Source organism: Pecten maximus, chromosome 14, assembly GCF_902652985.1.
Source record: "Pecten maximus chromosome 14, xPecMax1.1, whole genome shotgun sequence".
Taxonomy (NCBI): Eukaryota; Metazoa; Mollusca; class Bivalvia; order Pectinida; family Pectinidae; genus Pecten; species Pecten maximus.
In genome coordinates this window covers 31,941,652-31,959,510 of record NC_047028.1, presented here as the reverse complement: position 1 = coordinate 31,959,510, position 17,859 = coordinate 31,941,652, and the positions used below count along the sequence as shown (strand labels likewise).

The following is a 17,859-nucleotide window of genomic DNA, read 5'->3' as shown; positions in this document are numbered from 1 at the left end:
AAGAAGAACATCACATCACAGCATAAGCTCACTTGCCCTTCGGGCATGTGCGCCAAAAAACTTGATAGCACTTCACACTAGCCTGCTACAGTCCTTATATCAGGTCTCTGGGTCTCTTAGTTATTGTAAAGTTGTTTAAAGATTTTAGCCTATTTGACCCCTGTGACCTTGAATGTGGGTCAAGTTCATATATTTAAACAAACTTGGTAACCCTTTAGCCCCAGCAACATGCATACAGACCCAATATAACCTCATTAGACCTCTTGGTTATTGAGAAGAAGTTGTCTAAAGATTTAAGCCTATTTGATCCCTGCCTTGAATGTAAGTCATTCATTCGTACAACCCAATGTTAGCCCATTACCTAAGATGCTACAGACCTAATATTACCTCCCTGGGCATCTTGACTATTGAAAAGAATTTGTTTAAAAATTGTTAGCCTATTTGACTCCTGTGACCTTGAATGTAGGTCAAGGTGATTTATTTGAACAAACTTGGTAGCCCTTCAACCGGGAATACTACAAACTAAATAGGTCTCTGGGTATCTTGGTTAATGAGACAAGTCATTCAAAAATTTTAGCTTATTTGACCCCTGTGACCTTGAAAGTAGGTCTAGGTCATTCATTTGAACAAATTTAGTAGCCCTTCATCCCTGCATATTACAGACTCAATAATAGGTCTCTGGGCCTCTTGATTATTGAGAAATTGTTCAAATGGAAAAGTCAGGACGCCGGAAAGAAGGCCAGACAATGGACGCCACGTCACAAGCTTACGTGTACTTTCCCTTTGGGTGCGTGAGTTAAAATATATCTTCCCAAGATATATAAGTACCCATGGACAGATGTATAAATGGACTGATACTGTTCCCTTTGGTAGAGATATCCACTTAACCATTGCACAGGGAATTGTAATCTTACAAAGTTCATTTGATTGATGATCTTGGGGGTTTCTGTGAATTCAGCTGTTGATGAACTGCCCAAGGCATATTCTAGGTCAGCCTTGAGAACGTCTCCATTCTCCAAAGCAATGCAGATCATGTTCTGAAAGAGAAAATTTCTCATCAATACATGTTAACCTGTGACCTTGACAGAAGGCCAATGTAATTCATTTGAATAAACTTGGTAGTTTTTTTTTATCCCAGCATGCTACTGGCCCAATATCATGACCTTTGAGATCTAAACGCAAACAGTTATATTAAAGTATTATGATCACTTGGTCCCAATGAGGAAATTGTTCAGCATCTTATTGATATAAAGAGTTTGGTATATAGCGGCTGTCCCAATCACCCGCTCTTTGGACTGGAATTTTTGTTTTTTTGATTGGTTTTTATCATCTAAAAATTATCAATTGTACCGGGGTGTGGCATGGTATTTTGAAGCATGGTAAAGTGAACCGCGGTTGGTCAAGATATACTTTGTAACTATATATATATATACCTGTACGATGTAAATGTGATATATGACACTTTAATAAACAAATTGATTGATTGATAAATTGTGACCGTTTGTGATTTACTTGTCTGGATTAAGGGGCGATTGCCTAAAAAATTTGACAGTTTACTTGTTTGCACTGTCATTCTTGCAATATGCATTGAGCGAACATCTGTTTGCTATGATCCAGTACCTATATAGGACCATATATAGATATTTATCCTGCAACTGCCACTGCATTGTCGGAATACACCCACCATATATATTTTTGCTGTATACGGCAGTGACGGAAAACAGCTGTATTTTGGAATCTTAGCACGTTCGTCAGTTCGACTGACCTACTTCAAAGTGAAAAAGGCGAACATATTTCTATCATTTTCAACACCGTTTCACTTCAAATGATTATTTTTTATGAGTATTTTTATGACTGTTGCAGGATAGATAGAATACATGGTCAGTGTCTTAAAATATAAGCTGTATTTTGGCTCGGGACAGAAAGACAAGGCTTGCCACTTTTGTCTTTCTTTACCCTCGCCAAAATACAGCTTATATTTTAAGACACTGACCATGTATTCTCTATATATTAGAAGTTATATGACACAATCAATACATTCCTTAAGAGTGAAACGTTTGGATGACTACACTGTCACCTTCATAAGACTAATGACTATACACTGTCACCTTCATAAGACTAATGACTATACACTGTCACCTTCATAAGACTAATGACTATACACTGTCACCTTCATAAGACTAATGACTATACACTGTCACCTTCATAAGACTAATGACTATACACTGTCACCTTCATAAGACTAATGACTATACACTGTCACCTTCATAAGACTAATGACTATACACTGTCACCTCCATAAGACTAATGACTATACCCTGTCACCTTCATAAGACTAATGACTATACACTGTCACCTTCATAAGACTAATGACTATACACTGTCACCTTCATAAGACTAATGACTATACACTGTCACCTTCATAAGACTAATGACTATACACTGTCACCTTCATAAGACTAATGACTATACACTGTCACCTTCATAAGACTAATGACAATACACTGTCACCTCCATAAGACTAATGACAATACACTGTCACCTCCATAAGACTAATGACTATACACTGTCACCTTCATAAGACTAATGACAATACACTGTCACCTTCATAAGACTAATGACAATACACTGTCACCTTCATAAGACTAATGACAATACACTGTCACCTCCATAAGACTAATGACTATACACTGTCACCTTCATAAGACTAATGACTATACACTGTCACCTTCATAAGACTAATGACAATACACTGTCACCTCCATAAGACTAATGACTATACCCTGTCACCTTCATAAGACTAATGACTATACCCTGTCACCTTCATAAGACTAATGACTATACACTGTCACCTTCATAAGACTAATGACAATACACTGTCACCTCCATAAGACTAATGACTATACACTGTCACCTTCATAAGACTAATGACTATACCCTGTCACCTTCATAAGACTAATGACTATACACTGTCACCTCCATAAGACTAATGACAATACACTGTCACCTTCATAAGACTAATGACAATACACTGTCACCTCCATAAGACTAATGACTATACACTGTCACCTCCATAAGACTAATGACTATACACTGTCACCTTCATAAGACTAATGACCATACACTGTCACCTTCATAAGACTAATGACTATACACTGTCACCTTCATAAGACTAATGACCAATGTCCCTTCAGAGTAGATTGAAACTTTTACCATCTCGGACACTACATAAGACACTATTAGTACGCTTCACATTGGTCATTAGTCTGATGAAGGTGACAATGTACATGTAATCATCGAAACATCACACTCTTAAATATTGTATTGGTTGTGACATCATATCAACCAGAAGAAAATGTTCCATATTTGTATATTAATATATACTGAGGTGGAAAAGTAGGTATACATTGAAGTTTAGGATGGTATATTTCCAACACCGAAATAGCAAACTAACATATATTTTGTATTTTTGGGAACTTCATTATAATTCATGTTGCATTCAATAGTTCAACGCCAATTACATCACTTAGAGGTGACAGGTCAACAATGGTTATGTTCATTACGAGGGCTAACTTAGTATCGTTTTGTCCTCCGTTGGCATTTATCACAGCGTTGATCCTCCTCCTCATAGACGTTAAGTGTGTTCCATTGGATGATGTTCCTAGGAATGTTCAGCCACTCATCGTGGAGAGCCGTTTCCAGTTCTACCAGCGTTTTAGCGATGACATACACAGCAGATTAAGACATCTATTGAGTCTAAGACATCTCAGATGTGTTCTGTTGGGTCTAAGACATCTCAGATGTGTTCTATTGGGTTTAAGACATCCCAGATGTGTTCTATTGGGTCTAAGACATCTCAGATATGTTCTATTGGGTCTAAGACATCTCAGATGTGTTCTATTGGGTCTAAGACATCTCAGATGTGTTCTATTGGGTCTAAGACATCTCAGATATGTTCTATTGGGTCTAAGACATCTCAGATATGTTCTATTGGGTCTAAGACATCACAGATGTGTTCTATTGGGTCTAAGACATCTCAGATGTGTTCTATTGGGTTTAAGACATCACAGATGTGTTCTATTGGGTTTAAGACATCACAGATATGTTCTATTGGGTCTAAGACATCTCAGATGTGTTCTATTGGGTTTAAGACATCACAGATGTGTTCTATTGGGTTTAAGACATCTCAGATGTGTTCTATTGGGTCTAAGACATCACAGATGTGTTCTATTGGGTTTAAGACATCACAGATGTGTTCTATTGGGTTTAAGACATCACAGATGTGTTCTATTGGGTCTAAGACATCCCAGATGTGTTCTATTGGGTTTAAGACATCTCAGATGTGTTCTGTTGGATCTAAGACATCTCAGATGTGTTCTATTGGGTTTACAACATCTCAGATATGTTCTATTGGGTTTAAGACATCTCAGATGTGTTCTCTATTGGGTTTAAGACATCCCAGATGTGTTCTATTGGGTTTAAGACATCTCAGATGTGTTCTGTTGGGTTTAAGACATCTCAGATGTGTTCTATTGGGTCTAAGACATCTCATATGTGTTCTATTGGGTTTAAGACATCCCAGATGTGTTCTATTGGGTCTAAGACATCTCAGATGTGTTCTATTCGTTCTAAGACATCTCAGATGTGTTCTATTGGGTTTAAGACATCCCAGATATGTTCTATTGGGTTTAAGACATCCCAGATGTGTTCTATTGGGTCTAAGACATCTCAGTATGTTCTATTGGGTCTAAGACATCTCAGATATGTTCTATTGGGTTTTAAGACATCCCAGATGTGTTCTATTGGGTCTAAGACATCCCAGATATGTTCTATTGGGTCTAAGACATCCCAGATGTGTTCTATTGGGTCTAAGACATCTCAGATGTGTTCTATTGGGTTTAAGACATCACAGATGTGTTCTTTTGGGTTTAAGACATCTCAGATGATTTCTATTGGGTTTAAGACATCACAGATGTGTTCTATTGGGTCTAAGACATCCCAGATATGTTCTATTGGGTCTAAGACATCCCAGATGTGTTCTATTGGGTCTAAGACATCTCAGATGTGTTCTATTGGGTTTAAGACATCTCAGATATGTTCTATTGGGTCTAAGACATCTCAGATGTGTTCTATTGGGTTTAAGACATCTCAGATATGTTCTATTGGGTCTAAGACATCTCAGATGTGTTCTATTGGGTCTAAGACATCCCAGATATGTTCTATTGGGTTTAAGACATCCCAGATGTGTTCTGTTGGGTCTAAGACATCTCAGATGTGTTCTATTGGGTCTAAGACATCACAGATATGTTCTATTGGGTTTAAGACATCTCAGATATGTTCTATTGGGTTTAAGACATCCCAGATATGTTCTATTGGGTCTAAGACATCCCAGATATGTTCTATTGGGTCTAAGACATCCCAGATGTGTTCTATTGGGTTTAAGACATCACAGATGTGTTCTATTGGGTTTAAGACATCACAGATATGTTCTGTTGGGTCTAAGACATCCCAGATGTGTTCTATTGGGTTTAAGACATCTCAGATATGTTCTATTGGGTTTAAGACATCTCAGATATGTTCTGTTGGGTCTAAGACATCCCAGATGTGTTCTATTGGGTCTAAGACATCACAGATATGTTCTATTGGGTTTAAGACACCTCAGATATGTTCTATTGGGTCTAAGACATCATAGATATGTTCTGTTGGGTCTAAGACATCCCAGATGTGTTCTGTTGGGTCTAAGACATCTCAGATGTGTTCTGTTGGGTCTAAGACATCCCAGATGTGTTCTGTTGGGTCTAAGACATCTCAGATGTGTTCTATTGGGTTTAAGACATCCCAGATGTGTTCTATTGGGTTTAAGACATCCCAGATATGTTCTATTGGGTCTAAGACATCCCAGATGTGTTCTATTGGGTTTAAGACATCACAGATGTGTTCTATTGGGTCTAAGACATCCCAGATGTGTTCTATTGGGTTTAAGACATCACAGATGTGTTCTATTGGGTCTAAGACATCACAGATGTGTTCTATTGGGTCTAAGACATCACAGATGTGTTCTATTGGGTCTAAGACATCACAGATATGTTCTATTGTGTTTAAGACATCACAGATATGTTCTATTGGGTGTCACATCTCAGATGTGTTCTATTGGGTTTAAGACATCACAGATGTGTTCTATTGGGTTTAAGACATCACAGATGTGTTCTATTGGGTCTAAGACATCCCAGATGTGTTCTATTGGGTCTAAGTCCATTAATGTTATTGATTCTGAGAAAGCTCTGTGCTACTCGTGCAGTGTGTGGGGTAGCATTGTCATACATTAACGTCAAATTTGGACCATGATGTCTGAAATAAATATGGCACAACCTCTTGGTTCAGCACCTTAGCACAGTACGTGGTAGCTGTTAGATTTCCTTCGCCAGACTCTAAAGCGTACATCACTAATGCCGAGACAAAATCTAGACGGTAAACACAACACGATCCCAGATCATTCGATTTGGGCTTGACCTTGCTGCGCCCATTGAAGACATTGACGTCGATGATGTTGATTTACAATCAAACCTTGTATGGTCTTCGTGCTTGTATCGAAAATAAAGTTGTCTACGAATGGTCCATGGACTGACATGATTCCCAAAATGACGTCGTTATGTCAACATCAGTGTCATGACGCAGCAGATATGGGGCCTGCCTGTCATCCCAGCACAGTCAATTTAACACCCATGCAGGGCTTCACTCAAAGCCATCGGAGATTTATGCTCCTCCTTGCTAACCTGTACAGGTCATACCAAGGCTAAATATAAACATCATCACAGGACATCTCATGTCATGACACCGCTCGACTAGAGAGATCTTCTCTTTAGCTTGATTGGTTGAACGTAAGACTAGTAAGCCAGAGGTCCCGAACCTAGCGGACGCAGTGATTTAAATTTAATTAATCATGCACTCTGTTACATACATATATATACATATAATTTAATTTTGTATGAAACACGCATTTTCATTGGCTGAAATAATTTTGTTATACCTCCATAACAAAATTTTTGACGTTGCGAAATTTAACGTCATTTTTGATTGGCTGATGACGTTGCGTAATAATTTATCACAGAAAAGAGTTCGCCAAAGAAAGTGAAATATCTTGGTGTGTATAAGACGAAATTAAATTATAAGAATTAACATTAATTATTTTTTCTGTTATGACTGTATAACAGAAAAAATAATTGATGTTAATCCTTAAAAATTACATGTATATGATTATGTATATAAAAGACAAATATTGGCTTGTACTGCACATTAATTTACCTGGATTCCAAAAAATGAGAAACTTGGGTAAAATGAAGCCACTGTTGGTGAGAAACTCTGGGTGAGGGTTTCCTGCTCCACAAATGGTCCTAAAATGACAAAATTAATATTGATATGATAATTTGTTCCTTAAAATGTACCATGGTACTTCTATACTGCTTCCTTATAACAATTAAGACACACCTGTATTACCACAGGTATATTGTACATATATAATATATATATATATAGGGTCTAGTAAGTAATAACGACGGTATAAACCAATATAGGTACTGGATCTTAACAAACAAATGTTGGATGCGTATTACTATACCTGTGTCTTGATAAAGGGGCAGATTTAATTGCCTCGAAATTTCGACAATTTACTTGTCTGTACTGTCGTTATTACTACTTGACATATAATATATATATTATATGATCATCCTGTTGTAACAAATTTTCCATGCACAAGTAGTATTCATGTTAAACATATCAGCATTTCATAAAGACTCTTCAAACAACAGTGATACACCATATGAGACAACATACAAAATGACTGCTGGTGGCCATTTTAAATACCAATTATTTTTTATTCTACCATGTTTGCTATACAACGCCAGTTTTGATTGGTTTAAAACCATGTATTATTTTCCAATAACCCACTCTCGTGCCAATAATACACGGTCGGGAGTCACGGCTGTAACAATTTTATATATCTAATATTCACCCGTTTTACAAAAGGTTACTATAGCCGAGTGGGCTAATGGGTTAGTCTTTCAATAAATTTTTATCACGACGCGAGTTCGATTCCTACGGAGGACCCCCTTTTTTCTTTTTTTTTTTTATTTTCAAAATCAATGCCATATAATAGATGCTCTTGATCGTAGTACTGTATTGCCTGTATATTTCATCAACAAATAATGCAATACTCAAGAAATAAATTACAAGGTTTTCTCGGGGTTTCTTTGCTGTTTTTCTATTAGAAAGAGGTCGATCTCAAAACTAAACAGTACATGGTAGAATAGAAATAATCAACTTTGACTCGTGTATTGTTGCAGGATATACAACTGGGACTTGGATATTTTGCAATTTTAATTAATAACTCAGGCCTGCGGCCTTCGTTATTAATTCAATTGCAAAATATCTCGTCCTCGTTGTATATCCTGCAACAATACATGAATCATCGTGAATTATTTCTTAAACAATTTTTTTAATTTCGGAGAACCTTTTATCTTGCATACAAAAAACAACTATTGACCCAGGCTATCGATCACTCCCCTCCATGCATAACCGGAAAAATTAATGAATTAAAGCAAGGCAAAGGGCTATGGAAATTCAACAACTCCTTACTACATGACTTTGAAATTAATAAATGAACCTATTCCAGATGTTAAAATGCAATATGTTGTGCCTATCTATATCATGAACAGTTCAGATGATATTCCAAACCAAGATATTCAGTTTACAATAAATGATCAACTCTTTTTAGAAACTATTTTATTTGAAATTAGAGGGAAAACCATTTCATATGTGTTTTTTAAGAAAAAAACAGAGAAATAGTGAAGAGCAAGATCTCAGGGAAAATTTTTTACAAAAATAGAAGCTCAAGACAAGGTCAATTTATAGAAGAATAAGAGGCATATGTCAAAATGAACAAGTATTAATTGTAATGGTAAACCATTACAGATATCCCCCAAACGCCCCTGCAGTCGTACAATTATGTTCGCATCCCTCAATATATCCCTATACAGTGCATTCCGCTTAATTGGGTTGCCTATTTGCGGGGACTTTTTACCCGATTAACCGACGAATGCAATAAGCCGAAATGCACATCGCCATCTTAGATTTGGTCCGTAATGGTTGTCAAGACTTGGGTCGATTTTGGATGAAAATATTTGCGTTATTATTGTTAATAAACGTTGTTTTTGTTTGTGCTTTTACTGATGTCAATTGTCAGATTACTACTGTATTACTAATTGTATAAAAATACATGTATTAAAATAATAAAAACTTAAAGATTGTTTCTTATTCGCGACACAGTACAATCGTAGCACCTCAAATCGGGGGTCATACATTTAGTGTTTCATCCATGAGTTCCTAATTTGACATACGATCTAAGGACTCGCCGACAATTACAGCTAAAATCATTTATGTTTATCATAGAGACATTCTTATGTTCGCTATGAAGTTTAAAATATTCCATATTATTTTCAATTGCCAAAGCACAGAGATCGGAGAAACCGAGTTTCGTTTCCGGTGGTATAAATTTATACGAACTTGACACTGGCAGTCACTGATAAAACAACACGAAATCCAATGTAATATTTTTTATTAACCAGTTCTAATCCTTACCTAAATATGAATTAAAAGCTAACGTCGGGCGTCTGTTCGCTACTGTTTTTTTAATAACTCACCTGTGTACCGGTTTTCTCACATTTCCCCGTGGCGAACCCCTCACTTTGGATTCGCCACATACAGTAAGCGGTGATATCAATCCATCTGTAGCAATGTCAGACCCAGGTCAAAACCTATTGTTTTGGTTTCTGCTTCGAAGATTTTACATCCCAGAAGTAAAAGTTTAATAGTCTAGTAGCTTAATTATGCTTTTAAACCCCCATTACGTTGGCCTGCTGCTGACTCTAAAAATATTATTTAATTTTACCCACAATTCTTAATCGACTTCCTGTTGAGGAAAACGCCCACGAGGTAGAATTAACAACACAGTTCTGAGCATGACAAAACCCCAACATAACATTATCGTTTAAGGTAATATTTTACCGTTTTTTGACATTTTAACCATCTAAATTACCCTATTTGTTGATAAATGTCTAAAACTTAAAGAAATACGTGATGACTTTCGTGAAAATCGGAGCATTTCTATTTTTTTTGTCAAATTATCGTATTTGAATAACCGAAAAATACGACTTTTCCAACCCAATTAAACAAATTTTTTTAACATGATTTAAGAGAAAATGGTTTTGGTTTTTGAAATTGTTGATTTTGTTAAAATGTGGAAGTGAAGCTACGGGAGTGACTGGTGTCCCACGATGTACCTACATAGCAAATTTCATTAAAATCGGACAATATCTAAATTTCGACCAATCAGAGGCCACTATTTTGTTTCCATGGCAACAAATCTTTTTGGAAATGTTACCACGTTATTCGACATCCCTAAAAACCCATATACACCAATTTTCACTGAAATCGGAAATCTAGAAAATAGGAATTTTGTTACAAAAATCACCAGTTGCAGAAAGGATGGAGAAATAGTTTAGGAATCAAGAAGAAATTATAAATGAAGTGAAGCAATATTATGGAAGATTGTATTCAGAAGATGATGAATTGTATAATATAAATTTGAATGAATATCTTAATGAAATTTTATAGCATACAAATATATCATGGGTGTCTGTGCAACAGTCTAGTATATTTGACACAAGGTACTGGTAATCGACCGATGTTCTGGACTATTGCACAGACAACCATGACATACTTGTTTTATTACACAATCACTAAAACACACTTAGAAGCATGGACATCGTGACTGGAAAATGAATCTTGTTTTGATCATTACTTGACATATTTACATGTCACAAATATATCAATAGATAGCTAAATGTAAATGGAAGCTTGGTTTGTTATTGGTTAACGTCCTATTAACAGCCAGGATCATTTAAGGACGTGCCAGGTTTTGGAGGTGGAGGAAAGCCGGAGTACCCGGAGAAAAACCACCGGCGTACAGTCAGTACCTGGCAACTGCCCCACGTGGGTTTCGAACTCGCAACCCAGAGGTGGAGGGCTAGTGATAAAGTGTCGGGACACCTTAACCACTCGGCCACCGCGGCCCCGTAAAATGGAAGCACGCGAGGAGTCTTAATTTGGGAGGAAACCGGAGTACCTGGGGAAAACCCACGTGGTCGGGCAGGTAACTCACACCTTTTCACGTCCAATCGGGGAATCAATTTAATAGATTTAATTATATATAATTATATGCAGAAATTAAATAAAGTGTATAAGACAAAGGGAGAAACATCTCCACAATATCAACCTTCTATAATAATCACACTTGAAAGCATATTATAACTGATGATTTTTTCTCTGGTTTGTTTATTCACTATTCATAACATTTTATGGCAGTATCTTCAGCTTATACCAACAATTGCCTACTATATCATAACTTCTCAATACTGTATATATTTAACTTTTTACAGCGCTGCGCGCTGAAGTGTGTACGGTCAAAGTGTAACACTAGTACGACAGGTATTGGTACTACATTACTGTGTATCGACAGTACTCTAACAAAGTCGATCGCGCTGAGTAAGCGTTGATTTGATTGGTCGAACTGAATGCACACACCTTTCTCAGCACTCGTGTGCACATGAGTAAACTTGCGAGAATGGCGGGTTATGAAAATGTTCTTCAAATGAAATATTCAGTGACAAGTTTATAAATGAAGGTCCATATATGAATTTATCCTGCAACTGCCACCGCATTGTCGGAATACACCCACCGTAGAGTATATTTTTGCTGTATACGGCAGTGACGGAAAACAGCTGTATTTTGGAATCTTAGCACGTGCGTCAGATCGACTGACCTACTTCAAAGTGAAACTACGTTTAAAAGACGAACATATATCTGTGATATTTGACACCGTTTCACATAAAAATGATTATTTTTGATGATTATTTTCATGACTGTTGGAGGATAAATAGAATACATAGTCAGTGTCTTAAAATATAAGCTGTATTTCTGGCTCGGGACAGAAAGACAAAACAGAGACCTATATACTAGTAACCCTTGCCAAAATACAGCTTATATTTTAAGACACTCAGACTGACCATGTATTCTCTATGTATATACTATACATACATATATGGAACGTCATCACCATCGTGCCAAGCCCCTGTGCTCCGCAACCCTGTTTTGTCTGATGTTTGACCCTTCCAAATTACATGTAAACTGAATCGCGATCGTGACCCAGATAGTTTAGCTTGTACACGAGGTGTGAAAGGAAGTGCAAATGCTATCTACCCTATACAATGGACTTTCCCACTCTCAAATCAGTGTATTGGGAAAATATTTCGCCGAACTGAAGGGTCGACCTGGTCAGCTGGTGACAAAGTTCGAATGGCTGGTTAGCTTGACGATCATCAATCAATACGTGCATAATTTTCAAAATACCCTGACTGTGTTGTCCATATTGAAAGAACATCTGCATAATAAACATTTAAATGTATAAATATTAGATATATTGTAAATTTAGCTGGTTAAACCTTGCAAGTTGCAGTTATACACATGTAGTTGTGAGCTTATGTAATGCAAATCACCTTGGTTACTTACATGTCTGACAAAGAACCCGGGAAACTATAGACGGTGTACACGACGCTACGCATATAACGTACTACTTCAAACATGTAAAATTCCAAGGGCCGTGTTTACACCAGAGGGAAAAGTGAAGATGAAAAAACGAGAAAAACTGTTTTAATCTACATTCAGAAGGACTCTCATATTCAGCCATCAGTGATAAGACCGGTTTGTCTAATCAGGATGTCACAAAATTATGAAGATTTTTGATGCGACTAAGTCTTTAGCGCCCATCGTCAACGGAAACCACTGAAAAGTAAAAAGGTGACTCAAGATGTTATGGAATTCATCCAATTCAAAAAGAAATGTAAGCCAAGTATTCAAGATGCTCTGGATTTCCCTGCTTCGTTCATGTCTGGATTTTTCCGACAGTGTGGATATGTATAATCACGGAAGGTATCATATAAGTTGTTCATATCAACATGGCATATATATGTGTGTAATAACCCATGTGTTCAACGAGTATCAGATCTTTATTAAATGCTTAAAACTTAAACGTAAAAGTTGCCATTGTTTTGGATAGTCATGTAATTATATATAATCGCACACGTGTGTATGCACAGCCACGGTCCTGGTACAGTACATACTCCGTGTTCGCCCCGCCCCTTTCGGCACAGAACCAATCAGGAAGGTCGATGCATTGTTTCAAGCTTATCGGTTGGCGATTCAATACAATCAACAGTTGCTGTACTACTATTGAAAATGTACCGTACACACTTCAGCGCGCAGCGCTGTAACACAATCTACTATTTCTTGGAATACGTGTATACTGTACCATTTGACACAGTTTTGTGTTCTATACTAAAAACTATCTACAATTAGTTTATTTGTAATCTAAAAAATTAATGTACTATCATATACTATATAATTATGCAAAGGATGAATAATATGCAAAGGATAAGTAAAGAAAATATTTCAAAACTGAAAAAAAAAATGTTTAGAAATGATTTGAAAAGCCTATATTCTAATAATGGTGGGCTAAAAATATGACAAGGTGAGTATACTTTGGTTTGTTTTTGTTTAACGTCCTATTAACAGTCAGGGTCATTTAAGGACGTGCCAGGTTTTAGAGGTGGAGGAAAGCCGGAGTACCCGGAGAAAAACCACCGGCCTACGGTCAGTACCTGGCAACTGCCCCACGTAGGTTTCGAACTCGCAACCCAGAGGTGGAGGGCTAGTGTTAAAGTGTCGGGACACCTTAACCACTCGGCCACCGCGGCCCCTAGAGGTGGTGAGTATACAATCTAAAGGATAATCTCTTATGGTCAAGATAAGAAAAGAAAAACGTACTGACCTTGGTAAAACATGAAGTCGTTGTCATCTACATCAAACTGGAACATGAGCCCCAACTGTTTGGGAAGTTGACCATCAGAGTCTGGCTGGATACCAAGGGACTTCGTATCAGCCTTCCTCAGTCCTCCACCCAGGAATGACCACACATTGACCAGGCCCTAAAACATAGTCACCGAAAAATATTATCAATGTTACACAAATAATATGTGGTATTAAAATGCACCAATTTAAATAACATGTTGATGTTTACACACCTACATTCAGTGTATAAAAAGTTTTTATATCATAATACAAGATGAAAAGCTGTTTTATATTGTTCTACAATCCACGGACTTTGGGGCTATTTAGGTTCAGTAATATATGAAAATCATGTTTTAGTGACTCTTAAGTATGGGGGGGGGGTCACTTTACCACGGGGGGGGGGGGTCAATTTACCATGGGGGTCAAAATACCATACTACACCGGTACCTGGCACAGTGGTAATGCATGTGCACTTACCATACAGATTGACAACCACGGCTAGATTCCCCAACTCGATGTAAAAATGTAATGGAGTCACCAGCCCGTTGGTTTACTCCGGTTTCCTCCTACAGTAAGACCCATTCACTTCCATCCAGATCAACAAGAGTGATCTTATGTAAATTGCTATTCTTCTTTCGCAATTTATTGCAAAACAAGCATTAACTGGGTATTGCTAAAGCAATACATGTCTCCTATCCGCCTCCATTAAAAATAGTGACAGTGACCTTGACCTAAAATCCCCAAGGTTTCACAGCTGGTAGTGGTAAACTCAATTAATCATGCATGATTGTTTTAAAACGCCTACTGTAGAACGTGTCCATGCACGTACATGCACATACTGTATGTTTATTCACGATTATTTAAGAAATAATTAACGATGATTCGTGTATTGTTGCAGAATATACAACGAGGACGAGTATATTTTGCAATTAAATTAATAACGAAGGCCGCAGGCCTGAGTTATTAATTAAAATTGCAAAATATCCGAGTCCGAGTTGCATATCCTGCAACAATACACGAGTCAAAGTTGATTATTTCTATTCTACCATGTACTGTTTAGTTCTGAGATCGACCTCTTTCTAATAGAAAAACAGCAAAGAAACCCCGGGAAAACCTTGTAATTTATTTCTGGAGTATTGCATTATTTGTTGATGAAATATACAGGCAATACAGTACTACGATCAAGAGCATCTATCATATGGCATTGATTTTGAAAAAAAAAGGATTAAAAAATTTTTTTTAAAAAAAGTGGGGGCCTCCGTAGGATTCGAACTCGCATCGTGATAAAAATTTATTGAAAGACTAACCCATTAGCCAACTCGGCTATAGTAACCTTTTATAAAATGTGTGAATATTAGATATATAAAATTGTAACAGCCGTGACTCACTACCGTGTATTATTGGCACGAGCGTGGGTTATTGGAAAATAATACATGGTTTTAAACCAATCAAAACTGGCGTTACATAGCAAACATGGTAGAATAAGTGCTCATTATTGATATCCTACAAACAGCGTTCCAGTTCCATCTGTTCCTTTAGTTTCTTGTAAACATTTGTGAATATGAGTAAACATGGTCCTCCCTACCATGGAAATTTCATCAATGACCAGTATCTTCAGCTGTCATACTTGACATCATAGTTTTAAATGTTGCCAGTAAAGACGAATTGGATCAAAGTGAATAGTATCTACCACATGATAGATGGAGCGCAGCATGAAGTGTCGTACCACCAATGTTATATGATGCTGTCTAAGATGACCTTGACCTTTGATTTGATGACCTTAAACTTCAATCACTTCATGGAATGTTAAAATCCAAGATCGGACTAGCAGCCATTTTGAATCAGATTAGCCCGGAAAAAAATGTCCACACAAACGTTAACCTTGGATGCAAGGAAAATCATTTTTTAAAAAAAATTCAAAAACATACTTATTTTCATCTTTATTGGACAAAAGAAAAAAAAAAGGACAGACGGGCAGACAGACAGACGGATGGACGACCTGATTACTACATGTATAGGACACCTGCATCTTCGATGCGGGGCCCTAATAAAGCCACTAGAGTGCTAACAAACATTGGTGTTACGTAGCTTCTATGTACAAGACAGACAGAGATGAAAACTATTAAAATAGTTATTTATGGATATATAACTGAATATATTAAGAGAATGGATAAAATGCTGTACTGACAGCAATATATTGTTATAATGATAGATGGACAGATTGTTAGAGACACAACCCAACCCACAATTGCAACTTTTAACCTCTAATATATAAATAGTGCCCTTGTCTGAGGGGAATATGGAGAATTGTTTCCCCGAGGGAACATTATCTTCCCGAGCCGATAGGCGAGGGAAGATAATGTTCTCGATTCTCGTATCTATTATACCGAATAGATATCAATTTATCGATATCCTCCTCAAATATTGAGGCAAACCTCTCGGACGTCTGCTCCATGTTTACAAGTTGTCTGTGTCACTGTTGCGTTTGTAAGAATTGTCTCCCTTCTCAATGTTCAGGATTTTCCGTAAGAAACAATCGTGCGTTTTCGGGCGGAGCGGGGAACATTGCAATATCCCACGGCAATGTTGACCGCTGTTTCTGACACTGCATATTGTTTCAGGTCATGTGATTAGGAATTGACCAATAATAAGGCGAGAATCTTACATATGGTATAATAATGTTGAATAATGTCCACCAAAAATCATATCAGGTGTGCGTAGAAATTGATGGTGTCATGTCAGGGTGTGAATATAAGCTGTCTGGTGATTACATTGATGAGATAACACATGCCATTATTTTGGACGTGAACTAAACAATTTGATCACTAATCTAGTGAATATGAATAAAATCTGTCCTGGAATTGATTTTTAAAAGGCTGCTCAAACATCGGAAACCTTCGGATTATCTGAACCCTAGATGGAGGCTATGTTACCATTTAAGCTACCTTAGTTACCAGGTTCAGCCCAGTTCAATTCAACTACATAACAAGAGATCCCAGAGGGATCTTGGCGCCCACCATTGAATGATCTTTATAGGTTCCATGTCAGATTGATCTTTTCTATACTTTTCCCTTCCTCTAAGTCTTACTAATCTGTGTAAATTCAGAAACAGCCCTCTAGTAGTTTTCAAACAAAGGGAACCTATATAACAAATTTAAGATTTAGCGATAATGGCTGTCTGTCGGCCATGTTGTTTTCAGCTTGGTCCAAAAATGCAATACCAGGGACCAAGGGGAACCTACATATGAAATTTGAGAAAGATCCTTTCAGCAATTTCTGAGAAATAGCGATAACAAACTTCAATAGTCAAAATCAAAGATGGCTGCCTCTCGGCCATGTTGTTTTCTGATCGGTCTCAAAATGCAATATGAATAATAAGAAACCAAGAGGAACCTACATATGAAATTTGAGAAAGATCCCTTCAGTACTTTATGAGAAATAGCGATAACAATCTTCAATTGTCAAAATCCAAGATGGCTGCCTGTCGGCCATGTTGTTTTCCAATCGGTCTCAAAATGCAATATGCATAACTAAGCACCAAGAGGAACCTACATATTAAATTTGAGAATGATCCCTTCATTACTTTCTGAGAAATAGCGATAACAAACTTCACTTGTCAAAATCCGAGATGGCTGCCTGTAGGCCATGTTGTTTTCCGATCGGTCTCAAAATGCAATATGCATAACTAGGCACCGAAGGGAACCTACATATGAAATTTGGGAAAGATCCCTTCAATACTTTCTGAGAAATAGCGATAACAAACTTCACTTGTCAAAATCCAAGATGGCTGCCTGTCGGCCATGTTGTTTTCCGATCGGTCTCAAAATGCAATATGCATAACTAGGCACCAAGAGGAACCTACATGTGAAATTTGAGAAAGATCCCTTCAATACTTTCTGA

The 17,859-nt window shown here is 37.2% G+C and overlaps 1 protein-coding gene across 1 annotated transcript in view; it reads right to left on the bottom strand.

The window, feature by feature from the left end:
- The window catches only part of LOC117342547, a gene marked incomplete at its 5' end in the record, with an annotated part of 61,612 nt that overhangs the window by 30,011 nt on the left and 13,742 nt on the right, over positions 1-17,859 (bottom strand). Inside the window, 3 exon segments of the mRNA XM_033904728.1 lie at positions 915-1,037; positions 7,303-7,391; positions 13,940-14,096. Coding sequence (XP_033760619.1) covers positions 915-1,037; positions 7,303-7,391; positions 13,940-14,096 — 369 coding nt within the window.